This window comes from Sus scrofa, chromosome 1, assembly GCF_054392235.1.
Source record: "Sus scrofa isolate SSC_HxYL_T2T_F1_AM1 chromosome 1, Sscrofa_HxYL_maternal_Yorkshire_Landrace_v2.0, whole genome shotgun sequence".
NCBI lineage: Eukaryota > Metazoa > Chordata > Mammalia > Artiodactyla > Suidae > Sus > Sus scrofa.
Genome location: NC_139383.1, coordinates 36050581 through 36069010, shown reverse-complemented (window position 1 = coordinate 36069010; position 18430 = coordinate 36050581). Strand labels below are relative to the sequence as shown.

The window sequence follows — 18430 nt, the reverse complement described above, 5'->3', positions numbered from 1 at the left end:
CAGGGAGATATTTTAAGGTTTTCAACATGAGGAGATGCTGTAAAATAATTATATTGGCTGCCCCCAAAATCGTAAGGTTTGTTTTACTAGACACAATTAAATAACTGTTCTGGAGAAGCTGTTTGAACTAAATCCTCTAAAGTTCCAAAGGTTTATGATTCTACCAGCTGGAAACTAATTTTGTAGACATCGATGTGCTCATCTGAAATTTGACAGAAGACCTCAAAGATTCCTTAAAATTCCACAGGTTTGTATTTACCATTCTCCCAAATCTTCTTTATGTATTTCTACATAAACACACTTGTTCATAATTTCATGCCCTCTCTTTCTATTTGTCTAAGTTCTTCTTTTCTTTCAAGTCTCATAACTATTCCTAATTGCTCTCTGCTGTCTTCAAATACCTTAACCATCAGTAATTGAGCCTACCTTTTAATTTCTGCTGTACTTAGTTTCTAACTATGTATTTATGGCCCTCAGAATATTAAAAGACTGTTTTACTAAATGTATCATAGACTTCTCGAGTCAGGGACCGTATTTTGTCTCTTGGTCCCTAGTAGAGAATTTTCAATATTCACTGAAGAAATACTAGTTGTGAGCATGGCAATGACATGATACTGAAAGTATAGTGTTTGTTTCACCTGCATCACATTCATCTGGGGTGCATCTTATAAATGCAGCTACCTAGGCTCACCTCTTTATTCCTGAATTAAAATCTCTTGGAGTGCAACCTCTACATCTGCATTACCAACAAGTACTCCAGCTCATTTTCACATACAGTAAAGTTTTAGAATCACTGCCATAGATGTTCAGGTTCTCTGTACCATTCCGGTACCATTTCTGAGGCATGTTTTACCTCTTTCAGTCTCTTTAAGCAGGTTCTTTTCTTCAATGGGTTACTAGAGTCCTGGAGGACTGTGGTGTGAGACCACTGTTGATACCCTTTAAAATCTGTGTCTGCAAGTCCTTAAAAAGTAGTCCTTGCCTATGATGTTAGTGAATCCTTGGCTCCCTGGGATTCCCCAAACCTATGTTAGAAGGAAGCTGCAGGCTCTGCCCTCTCTCCTATCTCCTTGCTTGGAGGTTTTTGTAGAGTCATTATTGACTAACACTTCCAGCTGCCTTGAATAAAGAGTGGAAACAGTACAAGGATGTGGTTGGTACTTCTTGGGTAAAACAAAATATCTTATTGATTTGTAACGAGTGCCTATAAGAGTGCTAGGTTCTTACATATGATCTCACTCCCAGTAAGTACTGGGATATTCCCATGTTGCAGATGAGGAAGCCCAGGCTCAAAGAGTTTAAAGCAATTACTGTTTAAATAAATAATCAGACTGTAAACTTGACACAGGTTATTGGTTTTCACCTTTGGATACTTATCAACTAGCACAGTGTCTGGATGTTGGAAAACAATTGTTTAAATGAATAGCTGGGTAAAGAGGTACATTCTGGTTATTCGGCTAGTAAATGTCACAACTCTGTATGAGTCCAAAGCCAGCTTTTCACTGCCCAGTTCCTGTGCTGCTCTAGAAAGTGTTTAAGGCCCATTTCTAAATGAGATGGTGCTGCAGTGAGCCAGGAACATAAGTACAAAAATGCTCAAAGGTGCATGTCAGCACCTTCTGTTCTGTCAGCAATTTTGTGAATCTAGGAGAAAACTTATTTTTTCTGCACAGGATTTTAGATGTGACACATGAACCTGGATTTAATGGTATACCCACTATTTGCACATCTTCTTATGCCTGTTAAAATACCACAAATCCCTTGTATGCTGTTTGCTTATGCTAAGACTTCAGCCATCAGATATGCTACTTTAGCGTGCTATGTTGCAGGAAGATCCAAGTTTATTCATAATATAACAAAGTGGAGTTTGTTTCAAGTACACACTGAAGTTTGTTTCATTCAGGAATGTGAACTTAGAAGTTATGGAATCATACCCATGCAGATTCATTACTATTAAACTATTACATTTTCTGTTTATGCTGATTTCTAATTAATTCGCTCCTTTAAAAAAAAGAGAGAAAGAAAAGAAAGAAATGGCTCGCCCAGCCAGACCAGAGCACATAATGATTCCCACTGTTGGATGAACACTGTTGGATCTGTCTCATGAAAAATGCTGTTATTACCACCCACTAACTCATCAACAGGTCCTGGCTCTCTACAGAATCTGGGTCTCCGTTACCCCTGTCCACGCCTTCTTGTCCTCTATTCACCTCCACTTGGGAACATGGCCACTTGGAGAAGGAGAAGCTCTCCCTCCTTTAGCAACAGCTGGAGATGCTGATTCAGTACCTTACTCTTTACACCCATAGCAGAGTGCGTTAACTTTAGGATATATTTTCTAGTTGTAGTTACGGAAAACACACTGTTTTTGTTCCACAAATGCTTTTTGTTGCAATGTCAGCAGGTTTATCAACTCTAGCTATCTCGAAGATCACAGGAAAACTAATAAGGCTTTCACTACTTTTGAAGAATAAACTTTGGAATTAGCCCTTAGGTTATTAATCCATTTAATGGAAAAAAGAAAATAGTATTGGAATTCTAAAATGAAGGTTATATTAGAAGTGAAAACTATAGTGCTGTTGCTCTAAATTATTTAGACTGTGTCAGTATGTGTCACTAATGGCAAGGATTCAGAAAAATACAAAAAAAAAAGATCATATGCAAGATTGCAAAGTGTTTCACTTTTTATTCTTTTTCTTTGTTATTATGATGTCATATATTTCATAACTTTCCTATTTCTCCTCACCACCACCAGTGCCCCTTCCCCCACACACCTAGTCCAATAAAAGAGAATGAAAATTTAAAACCCTAAAGCAAACTAAAATTACTGCTTGAGGGAGATGGGAGGAAGAGAAGAGAAACAACATGTTCCCAAGAGCAAAGTACATGTAGATCAATGTACAGTCTCTTCAAAGATTGGAATCTGGATGTAAATCCCCAAGTTGTGTCTAGTTAGAACATTATCTTCTAATATAAAAATTAATAAGAAAACATGTTTTCATGGAATACAAGATGCTGCCTCTGTGCCATGACCCATGAAATTAACAAAAATTAAAGTTAATAACTAAATCAGATGAAATGTATTCTTTCTTACCTTCTGATATCTGCTTAGCAATGCAGAGTCTAAAGGGACTTGGTAGACAGTCCCAGCTTTTTACTTGGTCCACAAGGGTCTGTAGGACCTGGCTCTAACCTCCTTCTTTAATCTCATCTTGTACCACTTATAGCACTGCAGTCTCATTGATTCCCCTGGTGCTATTCCTCATGCCCAGTTCCTTCCCACAGCCTTAAAACCTCTGCACTAGCTGATGCTCCAGAGTCCTCACCCTCAGCTTTTCTTGGCTGAGTCCTTCTCATTTTCCAGCTCTTAGCTAAAGGGTAATCTTCTTAAAGGGTCCTTTCCTGACCACCACCTTTAAAGTAGCTCCCCAGAGTTATTCTCTGCCTTACCCACCTGTTTATTTCTTTTATAACACTCATCATAATCTTAAATCATTTAATTTTTTCTTTGCTTGCTAATTAACTGACTAATGTCATGAGATCAGGAAACAGCTGTCTTATTCACTCCTACATTTTCTGCACCAAGTGTAGTGTTGAGTCATCAGAAGTTTTTGTTAAAAAAAACTCTGATATATATACATATATATGAATATAAATATATATATATTATTATCAGGGTTTTTAATAGGGTTAAAAGCACCCCCACTTTCATCTTTTACTTTTAGTTCTGATTCCATACCCTGTGGATAGACAAAGCACAGCCATTAGCCACCAAGTTGACATCTAGCTCCAAATTTTCATCATATCTTAGATTTCGGGAATTCTATATCTGCCATAATTTGCTAGCCATGTTCTTAATATTTTGAGCTGGCTTGATTTTAGTGGAAAGTCTAGCTAATTGCTACTTAATGTTAGGTCTGTTTTATTGCTGTGGTTTTATTTTAAAGTATTTATAGAATATAAATATTAGACTCCCTTCAGGAAATTATTATTCAGTAAGAGAAAGAGAAAGATTTTCCAAGTTTTCAAAGAAATAGTTTCCATTAAAAACAGTATGTTTTCCCACATAATAATGGTGGAGCCCTAACTGGGCTGTATTCAGCAGCTGCTGAATACATTTCTCTCTGAGACTGTTAGGAATTTTGTGAACCCATTGGTCTGGGCACAAACTTTCAGAGGATTGCAAGTTGATTCACTGGGACAAAAGATGTGGCAGACTATTATTCTAACTAACTGCTTCAGGTCAGTTAAAGTCTATGATATTGATTTGTGGGTGTCATGTGTCTAACACACGCATGTGCACACACACACACATGAATTTTCATATTTAAGTAGCACAGGTGAATTTTAATTCATTTAATGATTAAAACATTGGTATATGAAAACATTAAAATCACCAGATGATACATGGTATTTCAAAAATAGAAAAATCTAGATATGTTTGCATGTATAAACATGAGGCTCTTTCAACAAATTATTAGTCAAAATAATAATAGAGGACTATGATAGACCTCTCTTCATCCAGGTGTCATTGTTTAAGAATGTTAAAGGAGTATTGTACATCAATCAGTGATTATATTTATTCAAACAGCTTTTGATGTTTTGCTGTCTGTATCTTATACTCCCAAGGTGCCCAAGTGGTTCTACATATCTAGCCATTATCGGTTCTGCCCTGGAAACTTTAACTTATAAACAAATAAGAAATATTGATTCTCAATACTTTCTGGGTTCATTTCATAGAACTTGCTAAATTATTAAAATTTTTAGCATTAGATTGATTCTACAACAGTCAAGTCCCAAGATATGATAGAAATGCATTGTCCTAACCTAGGCAAGAAAAAAAGTCTGCATGTTCTCTAGGTGAATGGATAACTGAAGTAAATGGCATCTAGAAAAGCTTGGTTATTTTATTTTGAGTGATTTATTTCATATTTAAGCATCCTCAGAATATATGTGATTTAAAATTTTGATTACTATATGTTCATAGATACAGTTCACTTAAAATATAGGTATTTTCTGTTAAATGTCTACTGCTTTGACATCTTTATTATTTTTTAAAAACACTAACAAAAGGAGTTCCCTTTGTGGCACAGCGGAAACGAATCCAACTAGGAACCATGAGGTTGCAGGTTTGATCCCTGACCTCGCTCAGTCAGTTAAGGATCCGGTGTTGCCCTGAGCTGTGGTGTAGGTCACAGATGCGGCTTGGATCCTGCATTGCTGTGGCTGTGGCATAGGCTGGCAGCTGTAGCTCTGATTCTCCCCTTAGCCTGGGAACTTCCATATGCCGAGGGTGCAGCCCTAAGAAGAAAAAAAAAAAAAAAAAAGCCACCAACAAAAGCCTTGTGTTTTTTATTTATTGCTTTCATCCATTCAATAATCAAAAACTCTATTTGATAAGTAGCTACCCTATGTAGAAGCTGAGAATTACAAGGAAAATTATCTAGACCAGCTAGACTTCTGCCTTCAAGAAGCTTCCAGTCAATGTGGATGGACTTGTGAAAGGATAGGACATGGAAGAAAGGACAGATATAAAAATAACTTGGGTTATAGAATTTCACTGGTCTCTTTCCCTTACCCTGTCTCCTAAAGACACTACACAGAGAAGAGCAGACCGTGAATGTTATGAAGACCAGATTGCTTTACGGAGAATCTGCATGTTTCATTTGTTAAAAATAAATTTTTATTTTGATAAAAATAAATTTTATCAAAATGTGTTAATTTATTAACTCTTGATCATCTGAATTATAAAAGTGTTGCCTTCCCATGTTTAGCACTTCCTTTGAACTTAGTCAAATGTCTTTTATAAACCTCAAGTCAGTTAAATTTCTGGAAATCCTCTAGCCAGAAATAAATGAGCATTGAAAGTAATTAGGGAGTTCCCATCGTGGTACAGTGGAAACGAATCCAACTAGGAACCATGAGGTTGCGGGTTTGGTCCCTGGCCTTGCTCAGTGGGTTGAGGATCTGGCATTGCCATGAGCTGTGGTGTAGGTTGCAGATGCGGCTCAGATCTGGCGTGGCTGTGACTGTGGCTGTGGTGTAGGCCAGCAGCTGCAGCTCCTACTCAGCCCCTAGCCAGGGAACCTCCATATGCCTTGGGTGCGGCCCTAAAAAGACAAAAAAATAAAAATAAAAATAAAAATAAAGTAATTGGCAGCATGCAGTAATGGATTTCTTCTGCATAGCAATTTACAATAGATGTTAGGATTTGCAGTTGGGCTTTAGCAGGGGATAAAAGTTAAGCAAATTCTTGAAGCATATACTTAAATTGTGACAGAAACAGAACTTAAATCTCAATGCTGCAGTTGGTTTGGTATATCATAAACACTGAAATAATAAATATGTATATTTACCAAATATTCTAGGACCACTTAAAACTCTAAGTCCTGGATATGTATTTAAGAGACTAAATGAACTCTCAGAACAATAGCCTTTAGGAACAGCAGCATCAATTATGCATCATAATTGAGATTATCAAACAGAAAAATGGTAGGAAAACTTGTTTAACGGCTAGAGAAATTGATGTCACACAAGGAGTGGCGACAGTTCAGACACTGAAAATTGGTTTAAGTTATGCATTGATATACTCTTCATACTTAACTTTCATATACAAGTTAAGATACTTTCCTCTTTCCCAATTTTAGGAAAAGACACAAATTTTATCATGTATTTGATACATTTGTAATCAAATGTTCTCAATTTAAAGTCCCCACGAATTCTGCCATTTTCCCACTCATATTTACCCACGTTACACATCTAAAGCTTACATCTAAAGAGATTCCTACTAGGTACCCAAGATCTAGATTCTAACCTTTGATCTAAACTCACCATTGTCCAGTAGTTTACAGCATTTCTTTGAGTCCTAGTTTGGGATTCTATAAATAATTGCGATAGCTTGTACCCTTACTAACAGCAGTCACCACAATTAGTTTAACTTTCCGTAAGAGGCATGCTTTGAAAGCAAAATGGTATAGAAATACAAAGTATTACTAAAATTAGCTAATAATGTATCTTTTCCTCTTTTTCTGATTTAAGTTCTTTCGCCTGGCATTGTTCAGCGCCTCCCCCTTTCAAAATAGATCTCTAATTAAGAGACTCTCTCGTATATCTCTAGCAAGCCTCACAACATTAAGCTCCATCTACTAAGCATCACTTTTTGGATATTTCATAAAATTTTCAGAATCAGTGACCGCAAGCCATGTTTATATTTGTAGACCAACTTATTCTGTGTACCTTGGGCCAGCCTTCCAACTGCAGGCTTTAATTCAGCCTTTCTATTCTCTTATTTCCTTTCTCTTCACTAGCTAGAATGCACAACACACCTCAAATCCTCTTATTTATTCAGTCCATATTCTGTTGGCCAGCTATTTGATTGATTGCGCCCCCTAAATATCCTTGGAATATCCATCCTTCCCTCACCCCATTACACTGCCTCTGCTATATTTCAAGCTCTCGTCAGTCTTTTTTCCTTGATTACTGCATTAGTCTTCTAGTTCCCACGCCTGCCACACTGCCAGGGAAATTGCTTTTCTAATACAAATGTGTTATGTCACTCTCCAGATTGAAGTCCCCCAAATCTACAGAATAATTTCCTTGGCAAAGCCCACAGAGGGTTTCATAATCTAGGTCTATCCTGTGCTTCCAATTTTATTGATATGCCTCATACCTCCATTCAGCAGTACTTAAACATCACTCGCAGGGAACTCAGGCCACTCTCCTTGATGGGAGCAATTGTAGTGTTCCCACCTCCAGCCCCACTCTGACCGCTTACATACTGATAACTTTGACACATTTTCTAAGATTAAGTTCAAAAGTTAGATATTCTAGGAAGACTCCCCATCACCAACACCTCCAATACTCATGTAAAATAATAGTACAAAAACATTGTTTGAAAAAAAAATAATTCAGAAATAGAAAATAAAGTTAAATTATTAGAGTGGGAAAAAAGAAGCAGCATGAAAAAACAATTCTATTCTTTCTCTTAGAGTTATAAGATTTTAAGGCTGAAAGGGCTGATAGAGTCAATCCAGACCAAAGTTGTCTGTGGTTTTCATATAAAAAGTAAAAACTCTTGCCTTAAGATGAAGTTTGGGAAATTTTTATCTAGTTGTGTAATACCAACTGCATAATTTGAGTGATCCTTATACAGCATTCAAGAAAGTGAAATGCCACTTTACTCAACTGTAAAAAAAAAAAAAATCTAGAATCAGAACCTGAGCTTTGCAGTCTTGATTTTTTTTCCCACTTTCCACAATGTAATACTTAACCCTTTGTGAAGAAATAAAGTTTGCCATTATTTTTACCCACCCATATTCAAAATTCCCTGATTAAAAACCAACAGGAATTTTCTTTTCCAGTTAGGGCAATGACGTCCTCTTTATTTATTCAAAACTATTTTGTTAAAAACTTTTGTCTAGGAGTTCCTGTTGTGGCACAGCGGAAATGAATCTGACTAGGAACCATGAGGTTGCAGGTTCAATCCCTGGCCTCGCTCAGTGGGTTAAGGATCCCGCATTGCCGAGAGCTGTGGTGTAGGTCAAAGACGTGGCTCGGATCCCAGTTTGCTATGGCTCTGGCATAGGCCGGTGGCTACAGCTCTGATTGGAGCCCTAGCCTGGGAACCTCCATATGCTGCGGGAGCAGCCCAAGAAATGTCAAAAAGACAAAAAATAAAATAAAAATAAAAAATAAAAAGGCAAAATATGAGGGGCAGGGTGAGGAGCAAGCAGAAAGAACAGCTGTAGTACAATATGTGAGTTGATTGTGCTAGATTTTGTCAGTAAAAGTTTTAAGGAGGGAATTGAGCAGGGTACTCTGGCACATCTCATAATTGGGGAAGAAATTGTTACCAATAGTGGGACCCATACAGAGCTCTCTCTTGGAGAAATCTACAGACATTCAAAACCCAAATTTTTAAATAAAATTTGCTTTAAGGTATATTAGTTTGGGGGGATGGGAACATGTAAATCATGTTTATTTACATAACGATCTATCTAAAGTTATAATTGACAAAAGTCAATTACAATTGTGTTTCCTTAAAGCAACTGCCTTTCAGAGATAGAGATAGGTTGACATGGACCAATTCAATCTATCTTCATTTAAATTCAGAGTCACTTACTACCCTGAGCTTGGAGTGATTTTCTTTCAAACTGAGGTCCACTTTTCCATCAACAATCCTTATGAAAAGGTTTTACAGATTTTTACCTACACCCCTCACTTTTTGAAATGGGTCAGTTAGATTCTGAACACACGGAGCTCTCTTCACTCCCTTTTTTTAAAGGGTCTTTCCCCACTTTAAAATATGTACACATTTTCTGTAAGTCCCCAATGCTGGAGTTACTGGCATGAAAAATGACCTTGTTACTTGGAAGGCAGTATTCACTTACAAGTCCCCCAGGTCCTATAATGTCTAAACCTCCTGTGCCACTTTATATGTCCACCCCACCCCACAGAGGAGCATGTACAGGAAAAGCAGACTTCCCTTCCCCCACACATTTCCTCAGTTTATTTACAAAACGTCTTGGAATGAGAATGAGCTGCTTGTGGTTCCTGTGGCTGATTCAGGGATGGTTTCCTCTAGGCAGAGGATGCTGGTCAACTGAATGACCCCTTTGCAGCTAACCCATGCACCCCTGTGGTAATGCTGATTGAGTTTATGGGTACCCGTTCTAACTAAGCCGGGTGAGATTTGTTTTTGCAGCAAAGAACTTAGCGATAATCAAACATCACTGTGAAGACAGACTTGATAATAGTAAGGTCCCTCCCACCACCAACAGAAATCAGAAACAACAAGAGGATCACTTTGCACTCTTGCGCATCAACCTTGCTTCTCATAAGGGTCAGGATTTTTCCCTTCTGGATTCCTAAAGGGAAAAGAAAGCTATTAATATTGGATTTGAACAGAGAATGTATTAGGTGAGGATACCATCCCAAACACAAGCTACATGAGAAATTCACCTCAGTCAGCAGCCTTCCGTTAACTCACACATAAGTGTCCATGACTAGTTAGCAGGCGTAAAAAACATTTAAAGTTGTCCAGATCTCAAGTAAACATGAATCTTCCAAATGTTTGTTTATGTTTGTTCAGACTTGCCAACAAATAGTCTCAACACACACATTGGTGGCTCTTAGAAACCTTGGAATTCTCAGGCATATCTGTAGTAACAGCCCTTAATATGGACTGATCATGTCCTTATGAAATATGTATTTCATTAAGTAAATGAAAGATGAGGGTACAAAAACTATGACTTCTCTCTCAAAAGATAAATATTGACCATAACTTATAAATATTATTATAAATCCTCACATATGACCCATGTGGAACTACTGTTAAGATAAACATCACCCTTTCACCATTATATCCATTTGAGCTGATAAATATTAAACCCATGTGAGAAGAAATATTTTAGGAAAGCATTGTCTGAAAGCAGGGTCTGAATAGCTACATAGTTGCAGAGTCCATTTACCTTGAAGAGTAAAATTATATTCTCTGATAGACTAGAGTTGAAAAAAGATATCTTAGAAAGCAGTATTCTTACTCAAATTAAGCCCCAGGCTATGTTATCATCCTTATCTGAAGAAATTAGAGACATGTGCTTATCATCCACCACATAAATAAAAAAAAAAAAACTGTGTATTGATTTCAGTATATAAGCACTCAATACCCAGTGTCTAATCTGCCAGGGTGCTGGTTCTGTGAGGATATTTCCACTAAATATGTATTACCTATAATTATTTTGAGACAATACATTCTTATTTTTCAAATGCGCACATTTTAAGAACTTTGAAATTAAAAACAATTAATGTACCTGTTAAAGGGAAATACCAGGAAAAGGGGGAAACTTTCCCAATTCATTCTCCCATTACCAACAAACTGAAAGCTAACGAAAGAAAATGTGTATCCTGCCCAGAGAATGTCATTGAACTTCTATACTTATGATTTAACTTTTATTTTTGTCTTTCTACATTTGTCCCCCAGTGCATCCTAACGTCAGTCAAGGCTGCCAAGGAGGCTGTGCAACATGTTCAGATTACAATGGATGTTTGTCATGTAAGCCCAAACTATTTTTTGTTCTGGAAAGAATTGGCATGAAGCAGATTGGAGTGTGTCTCTCTTCATGTCCAAGTGGATATTATGGAACTCGATATCCAGATATAAATAAGTGTACAAGTAAGTGCCTACCCAAAATTGTGTTTTTATCTCATCCTTGGGGACTTTCCAGATTTGAAATGGCCTCTAGCCTGTTTGTAATATTTAGTGTTGAGTAAATAATCACATTTACCTGATAATTAGGATAAATCATACTTGAACTGAGCCCTCTGGGCAGGAAATTTTTCACTGCTATAAAAAACACTCCAGTTCTGAGGCGTGTTCTGTTTTGTTTTGTTTTTGTTTTTCGTGGTAAAAGCAAAAACTGAGAACATGGTTATTATTCATGGGACCTATAGAAAATACTGCAAGCCCCAATGCCGTCTGAGTTCTCACCATCACAAAATCCAAGTGATGAGCGACCCAAGAAAGTAATGCAACTATTTTCACCTCAACAAGGGTTCCAGTACAGCAACTAAAATGTTTATCAGTTGAAAGTAAACGTTGGAAACACCCTCATATCACTTCTCCTCTGGACCCTGATGAGGCTGCTCACCATACTGTAGACCCAATAAACTTTCTTTTTGTTTTTCACTTGTTTTTTTAATTCAATGAATTTTATTATACTTATAGCTGCCCAGCCATCATCACAACCTAATTTTAGAACATTTCCATCCGCCAGTAACCTTTCAAAATGTAAATTAAGGAAGATCACTCCACTGTCATACACCACATGTGGCTCTGCCTTCCTTGCCAAACGTATCTCCTTTGACTGCCCCAGAACCCATTTGCCACTAACTTTGCTGGCTTTCTTGCAAGATCTTCCCACCTCAAGGCTTTTGCAGTTACTGTTCTACACTCACTGTCCTGATGATTTAGAAAGCCCTTTGCCCACACCTTTGCTTAGAGGGCTCTCTTCTCTCATTCAAGGTTCTGCTCATACATCACCTTCTTAGTGAGGCATTCCGTGATGATCTTATACAAAATAATCCACCTCTTCCCCTTATCAGCCATTTTTCATATCTTTTTCCTACTTTTTGTTTTTGTCGTTATTTTTTCCAAAGTACCCTGGAACCAGACTGCCTGGCTTCAAAAATCACTCTTTTCTGTGGTCCTGAGATAATTACATAATCTTTCAGAACCTCAGTTCTTTTATCTCTAAAATGGAAATTATAATACAGGTAACCTCACTGGGTTATTGTAAAGTTTAAATGATTTAATATTGGAAAATACCTGTAGCAGTGTCTGACTTATAGTAATCACCATATAGGGCCAACTATTATTATTGTTTATTATATCTCCCTTCCTAGAATGTAAACTTTGTGAAGTATGGACCTTAGTGCTCTTTTGTGCACTGCTGTCAAGCTATACCTAGAATAGTGCTAGACACACATGGGACAATCAAATATTTGTTGAATGAACAAATAGACCTCAAGAGCAGCACAAAGGCAATACCCTGATACATTTCACTAAAGTTCTAATGAAACATTTTCACTATCATTTAATATAAATAGACACTTGATCTTATAAACATTCTTGTCAAAAAGCTTTTCCTGTCAATAAGTACAATAATTTTGAAATCAATAACTGATGTATATCAACTAAATAACTATGGAGGAATCTTTAATTCAGTTTGGCAAAATAATTTTGAGCCCTGACTGTTTGTTTGACACGGAAGTTGCATGTGCCTGAGTTCTAAGCATAGAGAACTGGACCAACAGTAGTTATGTGACAATAATGAAAGTATATTTCTCTTTTCTTTTTTCATTTCCAGAATGCAAAGCTGACTGTGATACCTGTTTCAACAAAAATTTCTGCACAAAGTGTAAAAGTGGATTTTACTTACACCTTGGAAAGTGCCTTGATAATTGCCCAGAAGGGTTGGAAGCCAATAACCACACCATGGAGTGCGTCAGTATTGGTGAGGAGAAGCTCTCAGACTTAGATGGGATAAGGGACTCCTAAGATGATGTCAGTCTCAAAGTGCTGCTCCAAGTCCCATCTCACAAGAGCCTAGGAGTCTGCCTCTAAGAGGCTCTCCCTCCTTCTTTACAAAGATATCATCTTAATGAGCCTTACTCAGTGTATGTCACAGTGAATTTAACATCCTGTGGGTGCACCTTTATTTCTTAGGGACTGTCAATAGCTGTTTCAATTATTCTGATCATTACAGATTTATTTTGTTTCATTATTTAGTGAAGTTTTATTTATAGTAATTATATATATGTATGTGTTCATATATATATGTATATATATTTAATCTTGAACTAAATTTCCACCTTAGGTTAAGAGTTTCCACCAAGATCTAATGTCAACCAGTGACCAAAGTTATTTTCCGAAAGGAGGAAACACATTCTCTGGAAACAGCCCATTAATACTCAGGAGATGGATCAAAGACTTAGAGAACCAAATCTGATATGGTTTAAAAAAAAAAAAAAACTCACTTTTTTCTCTCACATTGCTTTGTTGTAATGTCCTGCTTGCATAGGTATTCAGAGACCAGGAGAGGATTTTCGATTTACTCAAACTGACAGAAGGACACAGTCCCAGGGTCTGATTAATTGCAGGCTGTGTTTCCTTGAGGGGAGGTTCCTCAGACAAGTTGTTTGTCTAAATAACGGATCACTGTCAGGCTATATTTTCCCTCTTTTAAATGGTGTGCAGCTACTACAGCTACGAGTTTGATGAACAGTTGGGGAGCAGATGCTAAACCAAATGGGGAAACAACATACTAAATCTCAAAATCCCCTGGGCTAGAGCTACAAGAACCTTTGATGCTGCAGTGATGTTGGCATATGCACACAAATGTCCCCCTGATTCAGTACAAGATAGTCTCCAGGACACCCCTGGGGTCCCCACAGACAGATCCATTAGGATCTAAAGTACTGGAGTAATAACTCTAAAGTGGTAGTTTAACCATTTCGGGTCCACATGAAACATTTATTTCTAAACAAGGTTTTTGTGAGAATGAAATAAATAGATGACACTTTAAAGATAATTTCAGAAGCATCTGGAAAACAACTTTCCTGAAACAGTTCATGGCTCAATTTGGTTCAGTTTTCCCACCCCGCCCCCTTCTACTCAGTAAAAACACAGAAAAATAACTTAGAAATAAGGTAAAAGGTACATGAGAAAGCACTTTAATTTCATCTCACTGTAGGTCCTGAGGGCTGATGATTAGAGGTAATAAGTTCCAAACTGTGGAGAAAATAGGAAACAGTTCTGAGGGACATTGAAGGGCAGAAATTCAGGATGAGTTGCAGAAAGTTTGTGGTATTGCTCTACCCAGGAAAGGGGCAAACGTTTAGATTTTCTTAGTTGTTAAAGGTATAGCATGCAGTCCTTTAAAGGCCATTTATCTTAAATATGTTCATGCTTCCGGGACCAGAGAGACCATTTAACACCTGGCACTGTTGGATTAGCTGTTAAAGCTTGCTGGTAACTTATACTACTATTTAGACAAAGACTGTTTTGTAACACAATTAAACTTAAAGAAATTTATGTATTTCAGAATGAGGGTTAGCAGTATAAAATCCATTTAGGGAATCTGACTCATTGAACGGATAGGTATAAATGACCTCGTACATAGGAATGGGTAGATCAGCAACTTTAGCTCTGGGCTGGCTCTTGTTGCTTCCTCTATCTCATGGGATGCTTCCCATCATGTGGAGTCTGGTCTACAAGCCCTGTGTGGGCCTTGCCCATGGGCTTGCCTGAGAATTTCATGAAAAATGATGACCTGCTTGATTATCACACCACAACATTAAAGGCTATTCTTTTAACAAATACGAAAACAAGGACCCAGAGAGTTGAACTCCCAAGGACACACTGTGACCCAAGGACACAATGTGAGTTATTGTCAGTGCTATAATTAGTACCTTGACTCTAGCTCTCAGGCAGAGGTTGAGGAAAGTGTCTCTCCCTTTGCTAAAATCTATACTGCATGACCTGTTTCTTACCCAGATTTTAAATTCAGAGAACATGTCATAGACAGAGAAAACACTGCCCCCATACAGAGCTAAGGTGAAACACTTAGATCACAACAGTTCAACTCCCCTCAGTTTGCAGGTCAAATGGAACAAAAATGTCAACCGAACCCAATTTTTTTTTTTTTTGTCTTTTTTTTGCTATTTCTTGGGCCGCTCCCGCGGCATATGGAGGTTCCCAGGCTAGGGGTTGAACCAGAGCTGCAGCCACCGGCCTAAGCCAGAGCCACAGCAAAGCTGGATCTGAGCCGTGTCTGCAACCTACACCACAGCTCATGGCAACACCGGATCATTAACCCACTGAGCAAGGGCAGGGAAAACCAGCAACCTCATGGTTCCTAGTTGGATTCGTTAACCACTGCGCCACGACGGGAACTCCCAGATCCCAATTTTTTAGAACATATTTCTTCCACTTTGTGCTCCAGGTATTTACTTCCTTTCTGCACTGTTGTTCTGTCATCCTCATTGCTCTTCCTGGACAGATGGCCTTGTTCAAGTAGGCACAGAGGGAAGCTCCAAAAAGCAAGCAGCAAAGTACACAGCCTTGCGATGATCTCTCTGGAACTGTGCAGTCAGTCAACAAGAATGAAAACAAATGAATAGCATTGTTGCAAGACCATTACTGGTGAAACATCCAATTCAACTTTTCTCCCTATTTAAGACTCTCTTTTACAGCATTCCAGGCTGATGATCAACCACAGCCTCTCAACTTCCAGGGACAGGAGCCAATTATATTTTTTGAGACACTTGCTTCATAAGTGAAGAGCTAAATGTTTCCAATATTAAGAATGTTCTTAATACAGAAGATAGAAGTTGTTCTGTTTTGTTCTTAATCACCTCTTAACCAAATAGTGCCCCAACTCTACATTGTTCATTTCATGACCTGAATATGTCACTTTTTTTGTTGTTCTCACATGTTCAACAAAGTTTTCATTTTTCCAGAAATATTTTTTGGATACTAACATTAAAGGTCCATTCTGCAGTATTTCACTAAGAAAAATTCTCCTCCTCCAGGCTTTTTAACTGTCCCATCTTTTAGAGCTCTTTATTACTGGAACTCATCAGTCCTGCATATTGCGCTTCCTCTTCTTCTAATCTAAGATTGTCACTAAAATTTCATTGTTAGAACAATTCATCTTTGACTAAAGACTCCTAGGTATGTATGCTGTAATTTTTAAAATCCTTTTTTCTGAAGTCTAGGTATACATTTGCCTAGACCACTTCTGCTTTTATGAAAAAGCACCAACCAAAGTTTAGGTCATTTCCACATCATGTAATTTTTTTCTAATCTAGTCCTTGTAGTTCTGGTATTTAATGAATACTGGACAAAGTTACACCTCACAAACTTGGATTTTTATCTTTCCATTTGCTTTCTTGGAGGTGTTTTTATTTGTATGTGCTAAAAAAAACCCTGCTTTTTAATGACTAGTATCAGGATCAGAGATATGACCTTAATTGGCTAGACATTATGATATCATTAAGTGACTTAGTTGCTCTATTCCTTGACGAAAATTATAAAGGTATAACTGAGCATGAAGACTCTTTTGAAAGTGGTTCAATAAAGTTCATTTAAGTTCATAGAAACCTAAATTCACTTATCTAATCATTTCCATTTAACTCTGTTTTGCATCCAGATACCTGAAAGTGACTGAAAAAGCATGTGGTGAAAAAAAATGTATGGTGAATGGTTTTAAATTTCTAAAACATTTAGCTTTTATTTCTTGAGGTTGTATGAAAAAATAGTATCCTGCTCTAAAATAAGGATCCTTTAAATCAGAAGGCAACAAGAAAAGTAACTTAGAATTTATTTTTGTGGAAAAAGAGTCATATCATCTGAAAGAGTTACTGTTGCAAGCTGTTTCAGTTGTAAGTTAGGAAGTTTTATGAACATAAATATAAGAATATCACCTTGCAGATATTAATTTTTATTAAAAGCACAAAAATCTGTTATAAGACCTTGAAAATCCGTGATTAAAAAGATTAATACATACCAAAAAAGGGGAAAAATCTACAAAGGAAGCTTTAGAAAAAATATATCAGTTATCCCAGAAATCAGTTGGTCAAGGGAACTCTAGAAGCAGCTTATCAGTTGAAATTGACCCAGAATTCACTTAAACCAGATGCTGTTATGCCTGACCCACACCCATTAATAAATGACAGTATTTAAGTTTGCAAGAGCAAATGAAGTAGAAAAGGCAGTGAATTGTAGGCCAAAGACCTGGATTCATTTTTTGCTTAATCATTCATTAGCATAAAAGTTCACAAAGTGTGTTCTCAGTATCTGCAAATCAGCATCATATGTATCATTCGAAATGCAGATTCCAAGGCTTCACCCCACAACTGAATCAGAAACTCTGGGTGGGGAGAGATCCAGCATTCTTTGTTTAACAAGCTCTCCTTGCATGTGAGTCTGTTGCATGCTAAACTTTGAGAATCAATTCTCTAATATGTAATAAAGACTAATCTTGTTGTGGTCAGGAACAATCACTAATTATAGCAGTGCCCTAGAAATTGTAAAGCAGTAGTCAGTTTTGAGTAATTATATTAGTGCCTGAGTTAATAAAGTCTACAGGAAAAACTAAACCCAATGCAGGTGAGAATTTACCTAATAATTATGAGTGCTAAAAAGTAGAAAACATTCTCTTCCCGCCTTCCCCTTTCTCTTTGTTTTGTCTTTAAATCAGCTTGCCCAACTTTGTTCTGCAGGATTTCTGCTCAGAATTTGGGCAAGTATTGATAGAAGCAAACCTTTTTGTTTATTTGACAATTGTGAAACTATGTGTGAGCAAACTGAGGCTGTTTCTGGTGTTCTGTTTCAGTGCACTGTGAGGCCAGCGAATGGAGCCCCTGGAGTCCATGTACAAAGAAAGGAAAAACGTGTGGCTTCAAAAGAGGGACTGAAACACGGGTCCGAGAAATAATACAGCATCCATCAGCAAAGGGTAACCTGTGTCCTCCCACCAATGAGACAAGAAAGTGTACAGTGCAAAGAAAGAAGTGTCAGAAGGGAGAACGAGGTACAGTCATAACAACAGCATGTGCTTGTTTGAATCTTTGTGATTTGATGCAAATTTCACTTCTTAGGAAACATTTTGTACAATCACTCATGTCTAAAAACCCTATAATGGGTACCAAACAAAGAGTATATTGGCTGTAAATTACAGAATATTGCTGTGGTAATTTTTTAAGATGGAGCTTGATATCAGAACTTTACACAGAAATGCACTAATTGAATCCTGGAAAAGGGAGATGCATTATAGGCATTTATGCCCATATCTTCCTTTTGGGCCATTATCTTTCCTATCACTCACCTTCCTAGCACCAAAAAAACTGAGAAGAGACCTCATAAACC

General features: G+C 37.4%; 1 protein-coding gene across 2 annotated transcripts in view; it reads left to right on the top strand.

Annotated features, from left to right (window-relative positions):
- Nucleotides 1-18430, top strand: part of RSPO3 (R-spondin 3) — an 82055-nt gene that overhangs the window by 21891 nt on the left and 41734 nt on the right. Inside the window, exons 2-4 of one of the 2 annotated variants that reach the window (XM_085025003.1) lie at nt 10982-11173; nt 12867-13013; nt 17898-18231. In XM_085025003.1, coding sequence (XP_084881129.1) covers nt 10982-11173; nt 12867-13013; nt 17898-18231 — 673 coding nt within the window. 2 annotated transcript variants of the gene reach the window in all.